This window comes from Toxotes jaculatrix, chromosome 2, assembly GCF_017976425.1.
Source record: "Toxotes jaculatrix isolate fToxJac2 chromosome 2, fToxJac2.pri, whole genome shotgun sequence".
NCBI lineage: Eukaryota > Metazoa > Chordata > Actinopteri > Toxotidae > Toxotes > Toxotes jaculatrix.
Window position 1 is genome coordinate 5188777 of NC_054395.1, and position 26741 is coordinate 5215517.

The window sequence follows — 26741 nt, forward strand, 5'->3', positions numbered from 1 at the left end:
CAGAGTTTGACATGCGGCACTTTAACGAGATAATGAAGGTTATTCAGTCTATCTGTGAGTGATCAGAATGTTTTAGCTCATCAGAGAACAGTACACTGTAACTAAAAGTCCAAACAAACATGACAGCCCACAGTCCAGTGCAACTATCATAGGCTAGAATTACTATTTGTATAACCATTATACATCATGTCTGTTGTTCATATTACTTAGTCATGGTCCAGTCCTGTTCCAGTGTGCAGATGAGATCTAAAATGAAACTGACAGGGTGATAAGTGATTACTATGGGAAATTATTATAGGCAAATTATTATAGGATTTCTATTAGCAGCAGGAAATTTGGATTTCAGGGTGTTACACAAGATGGAGCTTAAAAAAGAAAACACTTTCATTTAATCACACAGCAAACAGCGGTGCATATCAAGAGGAGATGAGTATCTCGCTATAACTGCTGAACACTTCAATGTTTTGGGTTTTTTTTTTTTTTTTTCAAGGATGTTCCAGAAGAAAACTAAACAGTTCTGGCTAATACACATGGGAAACACTCACCATTACATATTGAGTATTCACACTCATTCACATCAGCCTCTAAGACTAACATCAAACAAACAGTGATGAAAAGAAATCCCTAAAGCTTTTGGGGATGCATGTTTTATTACTAAATGTCAAAAGCTATCAAAAAGAATAAGTCTGGAGATATTCTAGACTTTCCTTATTTTCAACAGATACAATCACAAGACCTAGACCAACAATCCATGTGTCCTACTAACAAGTATTGTTTATATATCATAAGCCTGATATACTGTGAAATGTTTTAGGCACTGTAGATGTTTGGATTCTTGTACATCACACAGTCCCATATTCTCTCTGCAGCAGGACAAGGAGCCCATACACAGCAGGAGTCCTGCAACAGATGGCCTGGCCCCCACAGAGACCTGATGTCAGTATCATGGAGTCAGTCTGGGACCACATGGAGAGACAGAGACCCTGAGACAGACTAAATCCATAGAAGAACTGTGGCAAGTTCTCGGAGTGAGTCACACTGTTGCACTGGCTGACATGAACACACACATTTTATTTTATTGTAACTCAGCCCCGCACACACACACTGTCCCTGCTGCCAGAAATATTCCTTACAGCACTGAAGGTGGATTAATCCTTTGCTGAAAACAGTCCCAAACAAATGCACTATAAGGAAATAGCTGAGTCTTTTAATGAAACGAAACTATACACTAGACTTTTTTAAGATTAACATCAGCAGAGGGAGCAAACAGGCTCAGAGCTGAGAACCACAGACAGTCAGACAGTCAGTGAAGTCTTAAAGTACAGAGAGATGAGCTAGCACATCAGTTTCAGTTTAAAAGACAATTTTAAAAAAATTCTCAGACTTTGTAAAGTTAGCCCTTCTGTGTGTTTTCACAGGCTAAACAATATGCAGCAGTGACAGGTAAACTGTAAAGATATAGATACAGAGTAGTGTTCATGTGCAGAAGCAGGAATATTTTTTAATGCCTAAGTAAATAAATGATCAGCCTTTTTACACGATGCCTTTTTTTTCCTGTTTGCTATAAAAATTCCCCACAGCATGAAGTGAACTCATTGGCTGACTCCTACTAATTATTCACTAGCTGTTCTCCCAGTGTCTCCACCCTGTCTGTACTGGTTTTCCAGTCTGGTTGGTTGCTCCAGTGATGGGTGCGGCTGTGATATCCTCCTCCACTCACTCATTTTTTTTTTTGCCTCTGTTGCTATGGTAGCCACAGCCCACCATATACTAGCTATTATTAGTTGGTTGTGAGGATGTCAGGATGACATTGTCTGCAAAATAGAAATATATCTTTAAAGAAATGCTCCTGCTCCTCTTCTCAAAGATGATTCGACTATTGTTCAGACTCAGGTCGAACATCAGAGTTACTGTTTGTCTCTTTATCAGTGGGTGCTAAGTTTGCATGCCCTGAGGTGAACTCTTGTTGCAGATGGTTTTAACAGGGGGTCTCACATCCTCTCAAATGTTTAAGCTAAGAATTCATTCTTCTTTCTCAATCATCATCCTTGGCTATTGTCTGCAATGCGCAATTCTCACATTATTCAAGGCAAAACAAATATAAATGTCCCCCCAGTTTGGCAAGCACTGCTGACAATCGGATTGAGTCTCGTCCCAGCCAAAATTTAAGTTGTGTGTTCATCTCTGTATGCAAATCTGCAGCCATGGAAAAAGAGATTTAAACACTCCAGCAAACTCCTGTCAGAATGGTAGAGTACGGTAACAGAAGCAGCTTTGTCATAGAGACCTCAGCTGTCTTGAAAAGCTATGCATTCTGCCCCTTTTCTGCATGTTGATGAATGTTTTTTTTGTGTGTGTGTGATTCTAGTATCTTTCTGTCCCTCAGAGTCAGGGCAGCGGAGATCGGAGTGAGAGCGAGCGCAGAGGAGACACAAAGAGGGCCTGCTCTTTAGGGTCTCATCTGTGAACGCCCTCTAATCCTGTTAACTCGAGGCCTCTGAAGGAAAGTGCCGCCTGCCTCAGAGATTCACTACACTGCGTTTCTATAGTTACCCAGTGCTTCCTCCTCCGTTCCCATACTATTGGTTTAGTGAGGGAGAGGGGAATGACACAATGTGCTGTTGAGTCTCTGTGAGTGAGGAAGGGGAACGTACACATCACATCAGATGCTAAATACAGTGTATGGGATTAAATAATTGATTGGAACAGATGTTTTGACAAAGCGGTAAATTGCAGCTCTTAGATCAGTGTCTTTAATCAGAGAGCTGATGAATAGATGAGTGGTTTCACAGGAGAAGTTGAAATATATGAGTAAATGTTTTCTTCTTAAATGAGTGTTTGGCTGCTATACAGACTGCAATCATCAGTCTCTGGTGTTGAATGGAGAATATATTCCTCTGAAACCCTTTCAACTACACACTCTGTATGGTGTTAATATTACTATCAAAGACTTGTTACATATGTAAAACTGCTCAGAAAGAGAATTCATCCACATTGATTTCCATATTGGAAAAACAAATGAATGAATGATTGACATTTATCCTTTACATGTAACATGCGTCTCAGGTGATCCGATCACAGCTCCAAGCTCCTCATTCCATCAGACCACATGCCAATCCAATCACTCAGACCACAGTGATCGGATCGGCATGTGGTCTGATGGGCTGACAAACTTGATGGTCATTAATGTCATCAGCACGTGAGCATTATCAATATACTGCAAACACAAAGATTTAAAGGAAACTTATTTTCTCACTCTGCTTCTTACTATGAACAGCAAGGTTCTACGTGAACACAAAATTTATACCACACAACAGTTATCAGTCATTTCACACACAACCTGTGTTTGTGTGTTTGCTGTCGCTCCTCTCAATGCTTTAAAGCGGGTCAAGCCCAGTTGAGAAAAGGTGATGTTGTATATTTGCATGCACCAATCAGAGCTTAGCAACATTTGAAACAAACTGTGGAGATAGCTGTGGGGATGCTTGTTTATGATGCCAGTATTGTTGGAAAAAAAAAAAAACAGTCCTGATGAAGCAGATTAGCAGAGATTTTAATCACGAAACTCTTGATAAATAATAACTGAGACTGTTTTCTTTTTTTCTGAAAAATGATTTATGCACACAGGGTTTGGGTACATGTTCTGTGAGTCTGTTTTAGATCATGTCCAGGCCCAGGACCTCTATCATCTCATGTTTTAAAAACAAAAATGAAACTGAATGTGATTAGGGTTTAATTCTCAGATGCTGCAATGGGAATCATTAAAATGTTTTACAGTGGACACATGCTGTAAAATTCAGTGTTTTGACTTCTGACTGATGCCAATGAGTTTCTGATCACCACTCCATGTTTTCTTTGAACTCGCAGCTAAGGCAGACTTAATATTTACCACTAACGACTGTGGCTTCAAAGAACAAGCCAAGCTTTAACTAACAACAGCCTGAATGTGAGGTGTGAATTCACACACCGAATTGGAGTCAAGTGAGGAAGAGTGTTGCTGTATAGAAGTGACAGATGAATACAGAGCCAAAGGCAATGAGGTGAAGCCAGGAGCGATTTCATGATGAACAGTAGTTTCTCGTCACAGTCCGCTGCTGCTGTGATTCATCATGCTGCTGTAAATACTGCCACAACACGGGCTCAAAAACCAGTCAGTGTCAACCACAACAAAAGATTAATAAACCAGTGGGATTCCCCAGCCTCATCTATTCCTTAAAGCTTTACTCAGAGATAACAGTACCCTCTAGAATCCCCTCTGGTTGTAGCAGATGTTACTGCTCATTGCATCCAATTAAAAAAACAATTTCTCAATCGGAGGACGGATCAGTTCTTGTTTACATCTTGCTAGGACTGTCCTCGCAGCCTGAAGGCTATGTGAACCAGGCGCACCGCTGCTTCAGACATGTACTGCAACACACCACTTTGCACTTGACGAGCAGACCTTCAAAGTGCTGACCTATTACAACATCCCCCCTCTGGAGAAGCACGAGTGTTGCATTGTCCCATTTTTCTGCCAAGGTGCCAGAATGAGAGTAAGAAAGACGCAGAGGGAAGGAGCAAAAGCCAGCCAAGTCAAAGCACTTCTCAAATGATGAATCAAAACACAATACTACACCTCCGGATGCAAAGGCCAGTGCGCACAGTCCTGCCATTTTGTCCGTGGAAGGTATAAAGAACAGTAGTGGTGTTATACTGTAACTTGTGCGTGGAGCCGTGTAGCAGGAAAACAGGGTGGTACAACCAAATCTCTCCAGGACAGGACATTTACGAGGGCTTGACTCATTTCCAGACATTGTTCCTCTTGCTAACAGGGAAGTAGCAGCATACAAGTTGTTACCAACAATACCCGCCCCTCCCTCAAATACCCTTCAAAACAAAAAAAAAAAAAAAAAAAGGAAAGCACAAGGTCTGAAGACTGGGAATGCACTGTACACTGTACTGTATGTGTTCATTGAGTTTTGAGGGTCTATGGCACTCGTCAACTTTTGCAAAGAGTCAAACTATTTCCTGACTATAAACTATAAGCTGTTGAAGGCCATTACATAAATCAAGGTTATTACAGGCCTCCATTTCCAAAGGAGCTGAGGGGGATCAATGAAACAGCCCTGAGGCTTTTTCAGACACAATTAGACCCATGCGATTAGGGGGTGCTCAACAGAGGCATGACTAACTTTGTTAGTTTGACTTTTAATTAAAGCATTTATTCAATTGCCCTTTTAATCATTGTGTTCCAGATAAAGGGAGAGAGGACGGACAGTGCAAAGGGAATTAAATGACAAAAGACGTCCAATTTTACAGTAGGGATCACTGATATTTGATCCAGATTAGGAGCCATGTAAAGCCTTATAAGGACCAGTGGACATGGACGGACTGTATGAAAGTCACTTAGTCAGTGTGTGTGGGGTTTCCCTGGACAGCAGATAAGCCAGTGTCACATGTTGATGAGTCAGCTGCTCTAGGTGACACCATGGCAACAGATCCATCAGGTGTTAGCCCTACATCCATATCAAGGTTGGCAACTTGTGGAATTCTTTGTTTCTCTGACGTGGGCACTGATACATTCAGCTGGTAAAATGCTAACGTTCTCTAACCTGTTCTCATTGTAGTATTTTTATGTTGGTGGCCATTAATACTACAAACAGTGTAGTTTACAACACTGGATCATTTTGAAGAACTTGCTAAAGTCTTTAATCTGTCAACTGAATGACTACCTCACCAAACTAACTAAAGACTAGACGTCAACATTCAAAGTCAAGTTAGGAAATGACCTCATTTATGGGAACGGAGGTGAGAACTGGTCACTATCACCATCGCTTTTAGAAATAAATCAGTATAATACTGACAGTTTGTGTGGTGGTGTCACTGTTACTGGAAGTATGCAATCAATACCTGCATTGTATAGTTATTGTCACTGTTATTATCAGTAGTTGTAACCTCAAGTGTTGGTAGACTTTGAGCACAGTGTGACCTGATCATGAAAAATTTAGGTCCATACACCAAAGAAAATCTAGGACATAGCTTTCGGGCGATGACACTTTACAAACTTGGGCAACTGTGGAAACTGTATTAAAAGTTTGTAAGCATACTGGTCAAGGATTCCTGACGATCTGAATACTAACAAGCTGTGGACAAATGGATAGCTGAAGTCCCACGTGGTGGTCCTGGGGTATTCAGATCTTAGTATTCAGACAGTATTTCCTCTTTTACTCCATCTGTGTGTGTGTGTGTGTGTGTGTGCGTGTGTGTACTGACGGTACTGTGTTAGGACCAAGTGTGTCCTAAACTATTTTAGTTTAACAGAATGGTGCTGTTACAGTTTCCACAGAGCAACTATTTCCATTTGTCCTCATCGTCTCTAAACACACACGCAGACATCATTGATCAGGGGAAGCCAGTCGAATCAGTGTGGTTACATAATCAGCAGGAGAATCTATGCAACAGCTGCAGAAGCCTATGAACCCATGCTTCCCCTCGCGTGTATGGATGAAACACGCACATAAAAACCTAAGCATAAAATTGATGGTGTGATGGCAACTGGAACAACCAAACTACAATCCACCAGCTCATTTTATACTCCAAACTTTAAGTCAGAAACCAGTCACTCAACAATTCAATCAGACCTTTGAACATTTAAAAATGATAACCTCATTCAAACCTCATTAACAACTATTAAACATGCTGTTTGAGACAAAGACTTGAAGCATGATACTGCCACTGCCATGCCAAGACCAAAGAGACCCCATCGAGTTCATCCACTAAAATCTGAGAAAAAGGGAGACTGATCTATCATCTACTGAAGAGTGTGTGTACGTCTCAGGGTAAGTCCTCCATGTCTCTGCCAGGCGACAATAACAGAGGAGAAGACTGTGTGATGCCTATGAGAGTCCAGTCTTCTACAGGTTGTTCAATTATCTGGCTGAATGTGGTGATTTAATACATATCCTGTCTGTCCATCTCATGTCAAACTGTCAGTTGGATTGGTTTAAAATAATTTCAGTCTACTGTAGATGACAATTAACCTTGTATAAACGCTATAAACATATATTGTACATGTCGGATTTTCAAACCAGGTCTCAGCTGATTTTCTATTTGGTTTTTTGCTTGTTTGCTTCTATTTTGGCCTTTGTGTCTTTAGTCTGTGTGTACATTCACACTAATGCACGTATTTTCGGGATGAAATTAACACCTGCTTTCTTTATTGACTTCTTTTTCAATGGTCACTTAGTTTATAAAATGTCAGAAATAAAGACAAGGTTTAAATCTGAGAAATTGGGGAGTTTAAATTCTACAGTAAAAAGCTTCCACACATGGAAGGTTTCAGTATTTTTACACCAACAATGAATAGAGTATTTCCCATCAGAATTATATTCCAGTCGTGTTGAGAAGGATCTGAAACAGCGTTTGGACTCTTAGCTTGGGAAACATACAACCAGTGGAGTGAATAAATAAAATATGAAAAAGCCAAATAGTAAAAGGTTTTAGAGACATCTGTGAGACAGGAAGTCTGTGTGGTGGGTTCTCCACCTCAGTATTTCTAAAACCTTGGTTACAGCACCGTTTCTGATGAATACTCCTGATTAAAAAATAAATAAATAAATACATTTAAAACAAATTCCCACTCTACATGAGTCAATTTATCGACCGAGGGAAATTTAATGAACTATTTTAATAACAAATGAGTCATTATAAGTCATTAGCTGCTTTGAGATGGCGTTTGCTACCTTTCTCTGTAGTATCATTGTAAACTTTCTTTCAAAAGAACAAAACAAGACATTTGAGACATTAACTCGAGGTCTTCTTACTCACTTTTTACTGGGCAATTTTTACCATCATCACACAAAAGCATGGAGCTCTGGTCATATTATTACAACTGAGCAATTTTAAGTCATTTAAAGCCTCGTTTACTGCTTTATCTTTGAAACCTCTAGTTGTTGCTGTTGTCTAGATCCATCAATTACATGTGTAAGTGCATTTAGTAATTATAGAGCTGAATCTCTGAATGGCTTCTATAATTGGGTTTTCAAACACACTTCATTCTCTATTGCAGTTGTTGTTGTGAGCTTAAATATCTCATTTGCATGACTGCAGCAATACATATTACGTGGAGCAGAGTAGCTCCTCTAGCCAGGCCAAGTAAGTGTTGCTTCAGACTGCTGGGAATGGTTGACAAAAGCCAGATGATCCTTAAATCAAGAGGGACATATTTTGACTCTAACATTGTTACTGGTCGCTTCTGTAAGGAGACAGATAGACTGAGGGGTTTAAATAGGTTACACAGATCCCAATCTGCAGCTCCTATGGCTCTGAGAACAACCAAAAGGCACGAGTTGTCAGGTTGACAGTGTGCAGATAACAGACGAGAGCTCCCAGCAAGGAAAAACAAGGGATATTCAATTTAGATGCAGCTGCTGATGTGAAGATGAAACAAGCACTCTGTCTAACAGTTACTGTGAAGTCTAATGGATCTAGTTCAGGCTCTGTTTGCGTTTAACCCATAGGATGCATGCAACAAGACAGTGGAGCAGTTCCAGTGTATTTAGCTTGGCTAGTACAATAAAGAAGGAACACGTTTCATCAGAGTAACCTATTTCCTTAACTGGCTGATACTTAACGATGTCATCGCTGGAAAAAAGGCAAAGCAGCTCACCTCAAATCAACTCAGTTTCAATGCTACCTTTTCTAATGAGCCTGCCACACTCCCTGGCTGACTGTCTGTCACTGCACAGACCTCACATGACCCAACATTGTCTGCATCCCAGCACCAGAACTGTCCGTGCTGACCCCCAGATCCCGTACCTTTGACTCGAAGGTAGAAAAGCAGCGTGAGCAGCATCCCTCCAGCTGAACGTTAGCGCTCCCTCGCCTTCACACACTGGATCTCATGGTGCTCCCTTGCACCTCCTCCACCACTCCTGTCCTCATCCTGTCTTCCTCCTCCTCCTGCTCTCACCGAACAGCTTCGCTTCTGTCACTGTGTTGCTCTCTCCTCCCTCTCCTCCCTCCCCCCGTCCCTCCTTATGTGCTTTTATTCCCCCTTCAGGATGCTTCTGTCCATCTTCCTGTCACATTATACACACACTCCTAACAGTACACATTATAGAAAGCACATGCAAATCCGCACAAATTCTAAAAAATTAGGCTTTTTAAAAAAATGTCTTCATGTGTTAGTCAGAACAGGGATTGTACCACATGACTGAGGGTTTGTCACAGGAACCCTCCGTCTGCTCCATGTTGCAATGGCACCACGTTGCCCACAAGATGGCAGAAGGAGCTCTGAATGCAGCAGCATCCTTTGCACACAACACATTTTAACCTAAATTTAAACCTTGTGGACTATTTTTAGTGGCAGTGCTGTGCCTACTGGAGCACATCCTGGATGACAGCTACACTTTCCTCAAGACCTGTCTCTGGATGCATTTATAGCAGTCCTGTCATGGGAATACTGAGAGCTGTGTGTGTGCTACTGTATATCATCTGCCCTATATAAGCCAGAGGTACTGTATACCAAACACGCTGCCAAGAATAAAATCTCCAATTTAACAAAGTCAGACTGTCCGAGTTTAATTCCTTAAAGCTCTCATGTAAAAGTCGACCAGTGGTGCGTTTAAGTTCCACTCGTTCCCACAGCAGTTTCCTCTCTTTTAGGGATTGTGGGTCAATATCTTCACATAAGACATAATAAACATTGGATTAAAACTAAGAAAACTTTTTGAAATAAATGATGTCACCCAACAACAAAATGACTTAAGATTTATTTGTTCACGTTTGTTGTGGACACGCATAATGGCCAGATTGCACCGACAGGGATTGTGAGATTAAGTCTTAAATCCATTTAAATCAAGGTTCACCTGTAACGCCTGATCTCACCTGTTTCACAGGTTTTTAAAACTGGATTAACTCTGAGCCAAATTCAGTACGAGACTGGATAAAATACATTGTTATAGCTGGTAAAAAAAAAAAAAAAAAAGGTTGAGCATTTTTTGGGAAACTGACTGTGGAACAGTTTATACTCAGATATCCTCCTTCTGTTGATGCTTTTAAATCCCATGTGGGTCTTAAAATGGGACACACTAATACTTTTGAGTCCAAACTAATGCTGTGACTTCATGATTGCTGATGCATTTTGTATTTTGAGTGTACTGTTCAACACTTCAGGGCCGAATTGTTAGCTGTCCCTTGAGCAGTCATTGAGGTGTCACGACTGGCCAGCAGTTTAAGATGCAAACAGTAGGATATACTGTAGCTGTGACATCCCTACTTTGGTTTTATCATGTAAAATATTGTATCATAACAGACGCCAGCACATGATACATTTGATGTTTAAAGATTAAAGGCAAATGAAAAACAGGAGAAGGACTCAGCTCCTACAGTTTACTGCTGCTCCTGGACAGCACTGGACAAACAACTGGACAGATGTTTGTGTGCTGCTGGATTTTGACAATATTACAATATAATATATTTTCCCTGTTACAAGCCAGTGTAGCATCAATATGATTTTGAAGCTGTTAAATAGTTGCATGATAATGCTTTAATCACAGTTTAAAACTAAACGGTGCAACTTTAGCCTTTAACCCTAGGCTACAGGAGATTAGCCCTTATCCTTACTGTTACAACCCAAACATACTCTTTCTACACATCAACACAGTGGCTACAACAAATGAATCAGTTCTTTTGTCAAACTAGGTCTGAGGTTATTTAAAAACAGTGTCTCCAATACAAGGTTATTTAAAAGCAGTGTCCACTTGTGTCCATTTTTCTACAGTAAAATGTCCAACACCACATCCAAATATAGGATCAATACTGATTGTTTGTGCTGTGTTTATGTAAAAAACAAAAAAAATCAGCCAATATCTCATTATCAGATTTTTAAACTCCCAAATATCAATATCAGTATTAGCCTCAAGAATCCAGTAAAGCTGTACTATATTTAAATAATAAAGCACAAAAGTAAAACCGAAAGATACTCCTAAAGTAAAGTTCACGTCTTCGATGACAGGATGATTAAATCTCATAAATTCCACCATAAAAACTTTGATTATTTTAGGACAGGCGCACCCAGAGCTCTCTGTCTCTCGCAGCCAAACACAGACTTGGACAAATTTATGTCTATCCTTGCCTGCCAGTGTTGCAATACTGGGGAGGTTGTGCAAGCATTTTCTGCATTCCTTCACCGTGAGGGTGGAAGGCCATTCTCTAGGCTGGACCCATAGCTTTCAAGACCTTTTAACTTTATCAGCACACCCAGGAGCAGGTGGTGTACTGCAGCCACTTACTTGGTGTGAACCAACACTGAGAGCAGCGTAGTGAATTACAAAACACACGCTGAATGATCTTAAAGAGCTTCTCCGCTGAGAGGAAGTGATTGGAAGAGAAGATAAGACATTCCTTTTACTCTGTGTGGTTATTGGCACTCACTCACAGTACTTTCAGCTCGACGTCATTCAAACAAACATCTTCCTCTTTAGGAGACCACTGCAGCTTGTAACATTTTACATATTTCGAACAGGTTTTAAAATGTCCGGCTTTTCACGTCTTATGTGTTTGTTATTTATTATATGTAAGCAATAATATTACTATCATGATCACATGGTTTGAGTCACGACATCCTTCTCCTACATCTGAACCCTTTAACTCCTGGATTCTCTGGATCAAAATGCATCCTTCAGTATTAGGTATTCAGTTCACTTTAGTTCAAATGTATTTAGACATTCCATATTATATTACTGCATTTTCTGTATACAGTACTTCTGTACTACATGTTTCTCTTTCCCCTTAACTGTTTTTACTTCTACAAATGTTCAATATTCACTAAATCTGTACAGCTAATGTATCTGATGCAATGTACCTGAGCAGAGGAATGCAGACTAAAAGACGAATGCAAGAAAATGGGTAAAAGAAAAGCGATGAGAGGAAGAAAGCAAAGTATGACTGAAAAGAAAGGAGACCACTGACAGCTAAGGGGAGGGGGGGGGGGGGGGGGGGGGGGGGGGTGTAATATAAGAAAGAGAGGAGAATTAGTCAAAGGGGAAAAGCCAGGGAGAGACCTCTGAAATGAGGCCAACAGCTCTGCCACAGACAGTAAACAGCACTCAAACACGAGTCAGCTCCATGTAGCAGCTTAGCAGACCTCTCTTTCTGCTCGGCACGTAGCCTCACTGGCTAGCTTAAGCGACACCATTGTTGTATGGCTTGTTTGTGCCAGCTGAAGTGGTTGCCCAGTGGGAGCGTTATGCAAGGCACCAGCCTTTTGTGGATTAGCCTTCTGAACAGATGTGCTCCAGGCTAACGCTATTCACTGCAGAGGTTCAACAGTAGGACATGCCAACCACTCCAAATCCAGCTGCACAACAGAATCAGGTCAGCAGCAGAGGCACAGGACAGATGAGTATCTTTAAGGCTGTGCTGAATACTGAACTCTTTTAAGTAATATTCTGGAACTAATAAATACTTGTTTTTTGTTGCCATGCTTTTTGTTTATGCTGCTAGCTGTGAGGATTTGAATTCCGTCTAGATTAAGCAACAACTAAAGACGGATATCCAAAACTCTCCAAAACCTGACTTATTCTTTACTGATTTAAACAAAAGCTATGCCAAGTTTATTTAGGCAAAGTTGTTGTATGGCTGCCTATGTTCAGACAACATTTTGGTTGCTATCAAAACTCAGAGAGTCACATCAGCTCTAATATCAACTGATGAGGCCAGTCTGAAAGAGTTAAGCTGCATTTCCTGCAGTGGCCACACATGTTGACCACATCAATCTTTTTTTTTTTTTTATTTCACTATATGATGTTTCCACGGTATCGCCCTACTGAAACGATTCTCACAATGAAATATGTTTTGTCCGTGTTTTTGCTTGATTGACAGAAGTCACAGCCATGTTGGCTGCCACCAGCACAGGCCGCTTCAACTCCACCCACCCAGGATTCCTCCACTTTGCCCAGCTTTGGATTTTGGACTCAAGAACTTAACCCTAGCCTACAAAACATCTGTTTAGAAGAGTAGTGGCTCTCGTTTCCTTCAGATGTTCTAACAATACTGATAAAAGTCTTTTTTGTGAGCTGGAGTGTGAAGGTGATCCCATTTGCTTGCCAGGACACCTTGACAGGGATGAGCCCTGACGACCCAAATGAACCCCACGTATGACAACTGACAACAATTCAGAAGTCTAGACCCTGACTAATGACTGAGTGCAATGACATTCAAGCTATAAAGCTATGGTATGTCAACAAGCCAGTCATCCTGACAGGTCACCTCATAGTATTAATCAAATAAGTTAACTTGCTAGAAGATAATTTTTTGTTTGCTCATGCTGCTGACCATGCTAACCAACCACTTCAAAGTTAGATTAACAGCCAGTGGACATTGGCTTGTTTTGCTGTGTGTTTTGCTTTGTACTACATAATCCAGTTCTAGTGTCTTTGAAGATTAGTGCTTCGCCTCGATCAGGTCCCTCTGGTACGGAGACAGGACCAGCTTGCTAGCAGCCCTGCAGCCAGTCAGACCTATTTTAGTTGGTAACATGTTGGTCTCACCTCAACTCATCTATAAGTCACTCTCCTTGTTGTGAGGACTCCCTTTCAATTTTGAATGAACCATTCGACAGTGTAAGCTCATAAGCTGCTCCCTGTGAGCCCTCTACTGTACGGGCTAGCCCATCAGATGCTTATGATATAAATGAATTGAAATCCATAAAGCCAACCACAACTGTGGGCTGCAGCAGAGGGGTTGTCTTTATATGAAATGCCCCAGTTCTCAAAGCTCTAATCATTTCTTTCCTGCGGATTTGGGAGAAAGGGATTGGTCATAGAGGCACAGGTTAAAGAGAGTCTGAATCATTGGTCCTTAAGTAAAACATTTCTTCATCTGAAGGGTGATATGACCCAAATTCAAGTGGGATAAGACAACTGTCATGTTACTTAAAGGTTTAGTTCCAACCCAGTTAGTAAAAATAGCAAGAGAGAAAAAAGCTCTGCTCCCAAAAGACTGCTGACTTTGTTGAGGCTGGGCTTTTCCAGACACCAAGTCACTCTCACAAAAGAAGAAGAAGAATCCTTCAGTTCAGATTCTAATGTAATGTAAAGTCATATTAAGAGTAGAAAAATTAAAACAGTCATTTATCAAACACAGTTAGCTTAGTGCTAACCAAATACACTCTGGTAGTGAGCCTCTGTACTGGCATCTATTCACATTTATTGCACTGCACATACTATTTACTGTATGTTGAGTAAAGTTGGCTCCAGTGGGAACATACTGTGAGTAAAGACATGCTACCACCTTCACCCTGCGTCTGTGGTTCATTTGCTTTTCTATTAACACAAACATCTGTCAACCAGGGAACTGAATACCAAATCAAGACCAAGGCTGTTTTTTGAGGAAAATCAATCAAGCATACACGAAGAGGCGCTCATTTCTGCTGGGGTGCCAAGGGAGCACGACTCATTAGGAGTAAGACAGCAGCATGTGGAGAAGTTGTAATGACCCAGTCAAGAGCTACGAGCTGAGGCCTGCATTTTTCTCTTAATCCTCTGATAATATCTAATTATATACAGTGTGATCCAAAAGGACGTATAGTAGAGTACAGACAATAGTACACTGTGTTCCTACAGCACAATAAAATGATCTGAAGCAGTGGAAGTTTGCATTTGGTTCTACCTTCAAAGAGCAACCACAGAAAGCTTGGAAAGGCCCAGGAGTGTTATTTGCGCTGGAAACTGCCAGAACACAGTCTGGCATCTCTTAGTTCAATGACTGACTAATACATCCTCTGGGCACTAAGTAATGTTTTCACTGCCTTCAGCACAAAACTGCTAAAATATGTAGTTGGGAGGCTGATAGGGTTTCTAATAAACACATACCAACCAGCAGTTATTTAGGTGCTGACTTTGGCATCCACCACTGGGGCATTTTTCTAGCAACTACAAAAAAAATCTACCATCAGGATAACTTCAATGATGCTAAACAAATATTCAGATTCTACACCTGGTAGACAAAGATAATTTCCCTTTTTATTACCAAGACCTTATTAATAGCGTTAACAGGGATATACAGAGCCACTTTTATCTCACTCGTGGATGGAGATTTGCGTATGGACAGTAGAGTCCATACCCATGCCAAGCTGAAGGCTCTCAGGTGAGCTCTGATGTCCTAGTGAAAGACACATCAGATATTTGGTTCAAACAGAGTGCTACTACATGCACATATTATTTTGGCCATCTGACACCAAAGATAAAACCAAAGCTTTGACACATTTACTCTACGGCTGAGTCAAATCTCCTCTCATCGACTCCTATAAGCAGCTATTTACACAAAAAGTAGAACTGGTTAAAGCCACTGTACACCACCTGTCCAGCAACAAACAGCAGACAGACACAGCTGAGTGAACATAGCGAAGGACATATTTTTCTTGGAGTTGTTGGAGCCTAAACCGGAGCTAAAAAGAGAGAGAATACTGGGTTTAGATTTGATTTAGGTGGATGCAAAACGCTACTCTATATGAACGCTAACATCGCTCTGCAGCTGCTGAATACTAACGTGTTTGCTAGCACGTTAGGAATAACAAATACAAGCCAGAGATCGAGTGTGGGCCCCTGGTGGCCAAAGTCTGTCTTCTCCTTCTCTGTAGTAGGAATTTTGTAGAAACATTCACAGGTCATGTTTTAGACATGGTGCTTATTATTGTGTTATTGATTGCTTAAACATATTGTAGCTACTTATGGCTGTTATGATGTTTAGCTCACCAGGACACGGCTCACTGACATCACACAAAGTCTGCCAGGCAACAGCAAGACACCTCTCACTGCAACACATGCCTCACTGAAACCACAGTCAGTGCTGCAGAGGGAAGCTTTATGTTCAGTGCATTTTTTTTAGATGCAGCCCAAAGTCATCTATAGGATGGCTCCGCTTCCTGATTTTACAGAGAGATTCATAACCGTGTTACATACAATATATACAACATTACCTTGTTGGTAAATATCTTGCAAATGAGTTTTCAGAGAATAGGGACAATGTAGTGGACAAGAGGATTCACTGACCCAAGACTAGTCCAGCTCAGAGTCATAGACTTGTCAGATTAGGGAAATCCAGCAAAAAAAAAAAAAAAAAAGCTGGATGAGGTAGCACCTGAGGAGACACTTCAAACTGTCACTGTACTGCAAGCATAATGAGTAAAGAGGGACATGTTTGCTTTCATCTGGCAGCCAGAATCTGACATCTGAGCAGTCACCCAGCCATTTGTGCTGATAACTTGTGAGACACACAGTTTTTTTAATCTGTTCCTCCTACTCTGGATATCCATCAGATGTACCTAACATAGAAATGTAAAAAGTAAAACCCTGCTGGAGACTGAAATGTGCAATACACAGAACAGGGTCAGAATGACTGACTGTGGTAGAACCTCGTTCAGCTGAAATTGTAAAGTCAGCCCAAAGAGAAAGGAAAGGAAAGGTCATGGGGAAATTAAGATCCACAGGGTTTAGCATTTATGTCCTAATTTAGTACTTTACTCACTGTCACCTACTGAGGTGAATCACATCCTGATGCATCTCGTCTCACAGTTAATGTGGACACTAGATGACACTATATGTGGCCTTGGTTGTGTGATGTAATACTTCTTTCTCTCTTAATTTTTAATATCATCAAACCACTTCCACATCACCAAAGTCATTTTTATTTTTACATTCTACTTTTGCTTTTAGCTCTGTGTGTTGTCACTTTGAGTATATCAACGCATGCCACTATTATTAATATAATATGACATGGAACAACCCTAGACAAAAGCAGGGATCAGGGGGAAATGATTAGATGAAAGATCATAGGGTCACCAAAATCTTTAAGAGTCATCATCATTCAGTTTTAGTCCAGCTAAGCCCACACCTAGGAACTCTTTTGTGCCATGCATCCATAGACCAAAAAAAAAAAAAAAAGAAAAATTAACCTGCCTTCAATCTCGCTCACTTCTTCAAAAAGAAGGGATTTAGATTAGAAGGGTTATGTTGGTGAGTTACTGGGAGCTTGTGATGTAATCTGCAAAGCAGTGAGTTATTCACATGGAGGCCTGCTTATGGATTTTTTACATGGAAACCACGTAGGTCATACTACCCCCATTGACGATCGCAATGAAATGTCAAATACCTGCCTCTTTTTACTTTACTCGTTTATCTCCAACAGACTGAAATTAAACTGGGCTCAGGTGTCTTTCATTGCTGCCTTCCCTGGAGAGAGATTTCACACTCTTGACGATGAGAACATGAGCAAAGAGAGGTAAGAAAAGGAAAAGGCCAAGCTAAACCTGTGTAACAATAACATCAATGCATCTGAGATGTAACGGTGGCCAGAGCGTTTTTTTTCGTCAACTCGTTCAGTAACCTGCCTCGCATCGACTCACAGGCCCACACAGTACATACGGCTCATTAAGACAACGTAATGAGAAATCAATTCACTGGTTCTTGAAGCTGACAGCTCAGAGCAATCACTCCAGGGAAATCAGGGACTCCTCGGTGGGCGAGAGACGAAGGATGATGTCCTGCTGCTGGTGGTTAGGGTTGGCTTTGACGGCTCATTCAATGTATGACATAATCAGTACACAAACAAGGACAGACACAAAACAAGAGTTGGGAACTAGATATACACAGAGATAGTGATATGAAAACTAAGAGACAATCAGCTTCTACAGCTTGGTAGAAATTTCTTGGTTACATCACAGTATGCACTAATGTGTGTGCTCTCATAAGCACTACTGTCTGCGTATAAGTCAAACATACACACTGTGATCCTGTTAATAAATCAGGACGCTAACAGCCTTTGTTAAACTGGCTCAGCAACAACAACCTGTTCTGTTTACAATGATCCAGATAAACCCTCACTCTGAGAAACACAAACTATCACAGCTATGCCAATATTAGCTGGGAAACTGAGGAACGTAGTGTTTGCCCAAGGTCAGTCTCCACCTCATCATTTGGATTATTCTGTGATTTCAGGAAAAAAGAGTAGGGTGAGCAGTGGTAAAAGAACAATAAGTCTGCACCTTATTAACAACATCAGAAGGTGATTTAAATCTATGCCACTCAGAGTAAAATGCTGGTTTTAAATATGGATGCACTAAGGTCACCCATGTTTGTAGAAGCAGTATGATTGTATTTAACGGTGTACCATACTGAAAGATTATCCAGCTGATGATATTTCATCACTAAAACTTAACACAATACAGCACCAACACAATACAATCCCATTAGATGTGACAAAATTAGATATCATGAGAAAACCCACAGAGAGTGAACGTTCACTGTGGTTGTAGGTGCATCCTAACCAAAGCTATATTACCTCACTGTGTGTACTGTGTGTACCTCAACTGTCTGCTTTCTCAACAGCTCACACAGACACAGACACACACACACAGACACACACACACAGACACACACACACACACACACACACACACACACACACACACACACACACACACACACACACACACACACACACACACACACACACTGCTGTGGTTTTATCTGATTTATCCCTGAGGCTTGTCAGCACTTAAAACATCATGCACAATTGCTTTATACTCTTCTCCCTCTCCATGTGTCCCACTCTCTCTTCTGCACACATGAACACACTGCAGTCACCACACAGTCATACTCATCTGCATGGTAACTGGATGATCCAAGCCACTGCAGCCTGAGGGGAAAGTCAATTGAGTGGTATGGCATCAGAGAAGTGATAAACAGTGATAAGAGACTGGGAGTCTGTGTGGGCTGGGCTGATGGAGAGGAGGGGCCCAGTTCAGTACCTATCAATAGCTAAAACTGTGACAGTTGAAACTGGTTGCATTTTGACGCCATCCACTGCAATGATGGATGTAAATAAATGTGAAGCATCTTTACTGCAGAGCACCCTGATATCCCTCCCCCAGTGAGAACCTGCAAACCCTCATGTGGGTGTAAGGAGCACTGCAACAAGTCATTACAATTCCTTCTTTACATAAGCAGACACAGACGCAAGCTCACTCAATGGAAACATTACAGCTATGAGAGATGAGACAATGTGGAACAATTTTCCTTTTGTTAACCCTCTTCAGTTCTGTTCATATTTACAATGATTCACAGGATAGTCTAAAAGTCCCTGAAGGTACTGATGGGGCCTGTTTAGCACAGTCTGTATTTTACTGTTATTATGAATTTAAAGTGTGAAAAACATATTGTTATAGGAGATAAAGTGTGTTTGACTGAGGTGAAGTTGATTTAGAAAAAAACGAAAATATTCTAGCACAAGGCGATGGTAGCACAGCCGATAGGAACGCCATGCTGATACCGGGTAGTTCATGTTGCACATGTGGAGCACTAGGCATCAAATGGTGAATAACTGAAGTCATAGCAGCCTGTATTTGCACACAACAAATTAACAAAACGTAAAACTAGAAATGTTCGCTGTTATTTAGCTCAAGCCAGATTTCAAATCTTGTAGCTGTAATCCAGAAATCTACGTTCCTATAATCCATAAATCTTTGCTCACAAAATGAAGTGGTTTTTTTTTTCAAAAACTTCCAAAGCATTTCCTAATTTGAGTTCCTTAGATTAACCTGTACCAAAATATAAGAGGAAGGGTTTAAAGTGGGGATTGACTGAATCACTCTCTGTTTGTCTGTAGCCTACACAGAAATTTACTACAGTCATTTCTTCAAAGGATGGTTGAATATTTGGCTTGTTGTGTGTTTCAGTGAAATGGCCCATTAAAGACAGCTTTTAGTCAAACATATAGTGTTAACACAAACCCCGTGCTGTCTCAGGAGAGTGCCTCTGTCATCCACGATGCATCACTCTGCTCAGTATAGGAATCACAGTGTGTTAAAGGCAGAACAATGGCACTTTACTGTGCCACTGTCAACGCTCCACTAACAAGGCTACCATTGACAGCTTCAGAACTATGTTAGCTCAGTGTTGGAAGCTATGCAGCTGCAGAATACACCTATACACCCCAGACATTAGCTCCACGTCGCTAATGCCGCCGACAGTTGATTTAAATTTACATCAGTTATGTGCAAATCCAACACATCCTAGCAGAGCTGGCTAGCTCCTGCATTCAGATCAATGCTAGCTTGCTACCAGCTGCTCGGTTATCAGCAGCAGGGAGAACATGTGGGTGTGCTGCAGTGCAGCAGGGAGGCCTGACACATTACAAAACCACTGTTGCTATTTCTGGAGCCAGAGATGCTTATAAGTCAAGAGGTGTGCTGAGTATTATGGGTGTGGAGCCTGAGTACATGTCCAGCTGCTCTCATTAGTGGTAACCACAAATGACATGTGACATATGACAATGTCATTCCTGCTAAATGAGCAGCTGACTCGCTAGAGGCAATTAGGCAAGGTGAGGGAAATAACGTGTGACATATCTGCTGAGTTCTGAAAGGTATCCTCTGCTGCTGACACAGAAAGTCACTGTGAGCTGGACATGGAAGATAGATCTCCTCTACAGTTTACCACAATGTTTCTGCAAAATCATATGATGCTGAATTACAGCATAAATAAGGCAGGTCTGTGTACTGAACCTCAGAAGAGCTGTGGTTTCTGATAATTTCAGAAGGTCAGTTATCTTGAGACAAACATTATGTGGAGATACCAGAGGTATGACAGAGGAGGGATTATTCTGTCACAGAAAAGATTTGTTATGAAGTCCAAAACTTTGTTTCCACTTCTAAACATGTCTTTTGCCAAAAAAATGTTAAACAGACTAAAGGCATGATCATACCAGCATTTAAAATGGCAACATTTCAAGGCAAATTTATTCCCATTCACCGCAGCAAGTGGATTCAGGTAGGAGGATCGCTGTACTTTCTGGTGTGACAGGATCATAACAATTAGTACAAAAATCTGAGATTCACATTAACTGCTTTCAAATCAATTTTTATAAAATTTATAATCTGACCTGAGCTACAGTTATCTGTAATTCCAAAGCTGAAGGTCTACATGGCGTCTTTGTTTTGCAGATCACAGCAAAAGTCTTTACAGTACATGTAAATGTGATAATCTGGTACATCTCATGTCTGATCAGTTATCTGTCTGCTCGTCTGTGCTGACAAACACACCTTTAAGTCCTGCTCACACGATTAGCTTCTACTGAACTGATTCAAGCTGATTCCCTGCTTTTAATCTTTGTGGAAAATTTCAAAAGGTCATGAGTCACTTGAGTCAAAGTCGAGTTTCAAGTGCTTTTTGATTTTATCCAGTCTGAAGTCACCAGATTCACAAATCTAAGTCATATGAGTTGACTCCACATCTCTGGGTGTTACAGCGTTTTCTGTTGTGACTGAAAATAATGACTGAAATGCCTCATTATTTTTAGGATAATGATGTCATCATTGAGCCTCTGGGTTCAGACCTCTGAACTGCTGCTCATGTTACAGATTTTTTTGGAATAGAAAATTGCAATTAGGTAGAAAAAAACAAAATGGCCAAAATAAAAAATTTAAGCATGTTAATTGTGCTTGACATTTAGTATTTTTTTTACAGACCTGCAGACACAACTTACTATGTACCTGGAAGAGAAGTTGTGTTTCAAGGGATATGACCAGACATGAGACATGAGTTACTGACATGACACACAGAGGATGAAAGGATGACTACGGTCATGATTCAGAGTTATTCTATTCCAGCTGTATGAGGTCATTTTAAAAAGCCAGACCAAACAGCTGTACTGATAAATGAAAATGACTGGAAGCAATGAGATGAGAGGAAATGCAATCTAATGCAAACTAATGCCACTGCAAACTGTTTGGTTGCAAACATATTGCGACCAACTAAAAGTCCAAATAAAGTTTTATATTGCAAGCTATAAATACAAATGGTACTATTCACATCTTTTATAAATTTTTTTTAGTGAAACTATCAGTAAATGTTAAGAATATAACAATAAACAAACCACTGACCGGTGTGAAAGGGCATGCCAGCATGATCCATCACAAGTCAGGCTGTGGAATCCACCCAATCTATTACTACAAAAAGATGAAGTATACCTTGGGGATTAAAGGCACTACAGGTAGACATTAAGCACGGCCTTAAGGATTCAGATGGACACAAGGCCTCCTAAATGGAATGAGGAGGAGAACACAGTAAAAAAAAGTAAGAACAGCATCAGCCCCAAGGCACAACTGTGTTCCATACAGGACTTGTAAGAACACTGCTGGCATCCCGAAAAACACCTGCAAGCTAGTGGGAGTGGAACAGGGGAAAGGAATTGTTCCTAAAGCTCGGCAAAGGGCGGAGAACAGAATTCCTCAACCATAGGAGGGAAATCAAAAACTACTGCCAATGCCACCAAAAGGAGCAGTCAGTGGTCGTGGCTGATAAGAAGAGATCCTGTCTTGTCCGCCAAGTGATCATCTAGGGCTAACCACGAGATACACAGACAGGTTTGATCAGCCTCAGGTACGCAACTGAAGATGTGTCGTAATGGTATCAACATCATCTAGTGGTTATCTTCAAGAACAACCTAATTCAAGTCATTTACACAGCAGAAACATCAGGGGCTGTAGTCCTGGTGATCAGACACACAGAAGGTGTGCAGGCAGGTATGTGAACACTCAATGTAACAGAAGGTGTGGGGTGTTGAGTCTGACAAACATAATACACACCCATTAGATCTGATGAGACTGCCACAGGAATTGAATGAGAGTGTGAGCAGATGAGCAAAATCCCTTGACACTGAGAGCTAACTGTAGCATTTTGGCCCAGATATTAACAATGACACCAGCATTACCCATGAAGCACTTCACTGATTGACCGGAGGCACTGCTGCTGCTGTCTTCACATACCATATCTAAAGGCCATCTAAAAGTATATGGAAAAAAACCTGAATTAGACGCTGAATAGCAATATTTTCTGTTCAGAGGCAGTTCAGCCTTGCTTGTTCAAATGATGCTATTTCATCACAACACAATGAAACAGAGACGAGTGCCAGATTCATCCTCCGAGAACACGTGAGGAACATCTCTAAAGGCAAAACCCACCCCAAGACTAGATGGCCCTTTTTTCCCATAATACTGTCTCTTTAAACTTTTTGAGAAATCTCACTGGACAAAGGCCTAGGAGGATAAATACTCTCTCCCCCTGCCCTCTGCCCCTCCCTCTTTGTCTCTGAGTCGTGCCCAGCGTGTCCCAGATTAAAGTAAGTCATCACTGCCACACTGGCTCCCACACTTTGACAGCTGAGTCTTGTGATGCGTGAAGGACCTGCATGCTGACGTGTGTGTGTGTGTGTGTCTCACTCTCTCTCTCACTCTCTATCACACACACAGAACACAGGTTCCTTCCCTTCACAGTGCACCATGCACTCAGCAACACCAATCCTTACTTACCTAGCTATGTGAAGCCCGGCTCACACGACAGGACTTTTAAAATCCTAACAGATTTTGAAATTGGGTTGCATCATGCACATAATAAAAAACTTCACAGATGTTCTTCTCTCTAATCTCAAACAGGCACACACTACAAGATATAAAAATAATGGCACATCACACACTACAGGATGTTATTAAGATTATAGTGCCAGAAGGCAATACACCACCTCACGTGATCTCATGTGATCTCATGGGAAAGCAGATATAAACAAAATGGAGTTTGTGGTGCAACAACAACTTAAGCAGCAGGCTTATAACACGAGTCTGAATGACAGAATGGCAGGGGGATGCCAGGGACATTTTCCTACCAGGTAATAATCTTGTCACAACACCAGTGTTACAGATCACACAGGTCATTTTAGAAGGAAAGACATGTCAGCTCTTATTTTGATCTATAACATTAGATTTTTAGATGCTGCCAACTTCATCAGACAGTGTTTTCAGATTGCCTCGTTAATGTTATCACATCGCCTTTTGTCATTGGGTTTAAATCATTGGTGCCTAAGTGGCACTTTCAATTTTCGCCTTGACACCAAATCCTCGAGTCATTGTCTTGTCAGTCAACTCTCATTACTCTCGCCATTACTCTGTGATGCAACTCTGCTCTGCTGAAATCATAAACTTCCAGTTTATGATTGTAGAGTCTGACCAATTATTAATAAGTAGTATTTTATAGATTAAAAAATATACATATGATGAAAGTATCCCCATTAGGAATCAAAATGAGGATGCAGCAGTTACATGACCCCAGAACTCTAGGCTCACAGTGCCGCTCAGCACAGTCCACTAGATTAGTGTTTTGGGAACCATTATAACATTAAAGGCCTGAGAGATTATAAAGACACTTACTATGAAATCATGCCTTTGTTTTACCAGTGTAACATGTCTCACTGTCACTGTCACTGGTGCATCTCCACTGAACTGATGTTACACAGATGCTGAACTGAAAACCCACCAGTCTGTCGCATAGACACAGATGAGTTTTAAGACCCTCATCCTTTCTATGAGACCATGACATTCTGATCCCTATTTGTCATATGAGCTCAGCTCTGACATCTGGAGTCAGACCAGCAGCTGATGAGCAGTGATACACTGACATGCTAACAGCCTCAGAGGAGGTAGAAACCAAGCTGATTCAAAGTTCATAGTGGCCACAGCAGATATTGCAGATCACATGACAGACTATGACCCAGAAGGAATGTGCTGTATACAACCATTACTGAAAAAAACAGCTACAAAATAGTAGCACAAACCTCCAGATTGAGCCTTGGTATTGTTACAGTTTGAGTCATTAGTTTCAGTTTAAAGCCTTATCAACATATTTCTGTGCCATTCATGTGTGTGGGCAGCCGGTTCACTCAGCCAGAGAAAGACACTCATGTTCGTGTTCTAATGGCCCAAAAATCTGGAAGCCTGAAGAACATTTTCAGCTCAGTGATCAGTGAGCACCTTTCACTGGAATGAAAGGAACATCCATGCCATAAATACCATGTACTAACATGGCCTGGAAGTTGCTCCTGATGAAGCTGGCTTCTGTCAGCTGGAGTTAAGAGTGCAAGAGAATTAAAAGTCTTTGGCGTAATGATGGAAATTCATATTATAAATTGAGCAGAACCCAAAATTACTCTAACCATCAAATAAACACTGAGAAAGTCACTATTTGTAATTAGTTATAGGAAATATGAGAGTCAAAAGTACTGTCTAACCAACAATGCAAACATATTTCATTCACTGTCCTAAATGACAAACCAAAGCAAATCCTTACATCTGAGAACCAGCAAATGTTTGGAGTTCTCGCTTGAAAAGTGATGGAAATTATTAACAGGTCATCAGTATAGCTGTACCTTTTCTTTTCTTTTAACTGACTTGTTAGAGCACGTGAGGAGCTATCTATCCAGCAGAGACGTACAGATGATTTGGATCTTTTCACTCATGTATTACTTGAGCTCAGGGCACCATGGAGGCCCAGGGAATAAAGCGCCAACCATGAACCACAACATCCTCTGTTCATGTAGGCTGAGGACCTTAGTTGCATGCCATTCCCAGTTCTCTCTCCTCTCGTTTCCTGCCATCTCTCTGCTGTTGGCTAACTTATAAAAGCATAAAACGCCCAACAGAAAATACATTTACAAAACTGGGCTGCGTATTACTTGTGCTCTGCGATGCCTCCACATTGTCCCAAGGACAGGCCAAACACTGCTCACTCACCTAAACAGCCGCTTTGCTTAGGTAATGGTGCACAGACAGCCATCACACTCAGGTGTGTCCAACCAGACCTAATACTGTAGCTGTCCTCCCAGACATCAGTTAACATTCAACATCACTTTAAAGGTCATTAAAAAGGTTTTCTGTATGTAAAGAACCACTGTTTATGAAAGCAAAGGATTGAGGATATAACAGTCATTGTTCTGCCAACAGTCTCACATACTATTCTATTCCTGAACACCATGATGAAGCAGACCTGCTGTTCTGACACGCTGCGTAAACACAATGATCTGCATTTTAACATGTGAGAACATGGGTGAACAAACATTTTTTCATCAGGTTCTTTCACAGAGATTTAGATTTCTTCTTCAAGACTGACCTTTGATGGCAAACACAATACCCACTGATGATGAACAGACAAACTAACAAAACTAAGCAGTGCTGTATTGTGGAACCAGACTTAAGATGATTTTGATGTGAGCCATTGATGTACAACAAATTTATCCTGGTACATCACAGAGCCCAGTCAGTGGTGTAGCACATTCCATACAACATAAATAAAATCCATGAAGATGTTTCAAATCACAATGAAAACAGAGTATGGAAGTATAAAATACAAAGAATTCACAACTAGTTATCCAGTTCAGCACATTGTTGGCATATCATTAACCAGACTTTAAGGGTCTGCCATGTTACATAAAGGGAATGGCTTTCACCTGAAACAGTCATTAAATGGGATTGGGTATATGGGAGTTGCTGCTGCTATGCTGAAGTAATTGGACCAATCCCCTGCCTAGACCTTAACCCATACCCGGGGTCAGCGCAGCATACACTGGATTAAAACCATTTCTCTCCCTGGATTACTGCACTGCTACCTACATACGGTATGCTGCACTGGAACATTCGAGTTTAAACTGTAAATGTTTATAGCAAAGAGCTCAACCTATGTCCATTTCTTGGATTTAAAGTGAAGCCAAACATAACACAAAACACACATAACACAAAAAACTTCATGGGGCCCCTTCATGGGGATCTGGGTGAATTATGAAACATTTACATAGGCAGAACTTGAAAAATGGGTTCATTTAAAGAAGGATGAGGAAAGGTGAGCAACAACATTGATTTATAACCACATAATTACTTG

At 40.9% G+C, this 26741-nt stretch overlaps 2 protein-coding genes across 4 annotated transcripts in view; one reads left to right on the top strand and one right to left on the bottom strand.

Moving 5' to 3' along the window:
* Positions 1–26741, top strand: part of LOC121199043 (tumor necrosis factor receptor superfamily member 14-like) — a 751306-nt gene that overhangs the window by 536035 nt on the left and 188530 nt on the right. The window contains exon 8 of the mRNA XM_041063493.1: positions 25736–25746. Coding sequence (XP_040919427.1) covers positions 25736–25746 — 11 coding nt within the window. The remainder of the gene's footprint in view (positions 1–25735; positions 25747–26741) is intronic.
* The window catches only part of prkcz (protein kinase C, zeta), a 93650-nt gene that overhangs the window by 48427 nt on the left and 18482 nt on the right, over positions 1–26741 (bottom strand). The window contains exon 1 of one of the 3 annotated variants that reach the window (XM_041062463.1): positions 4616–4695. The exons of the other annotated variants lie outside the window; for them this stretch is intronic. Coding sequence (XP_040918397.1) covers positions 4616–4652 — 37 coding nt within the window. The 5' untranslated portion in view covers positions 4653–4695. Of the gene's footprint in view, positions 1–4615; positions 4696–26741 lie in introns of those variants that run through there. 3 annotated transcript variants of the gene reach the window in all.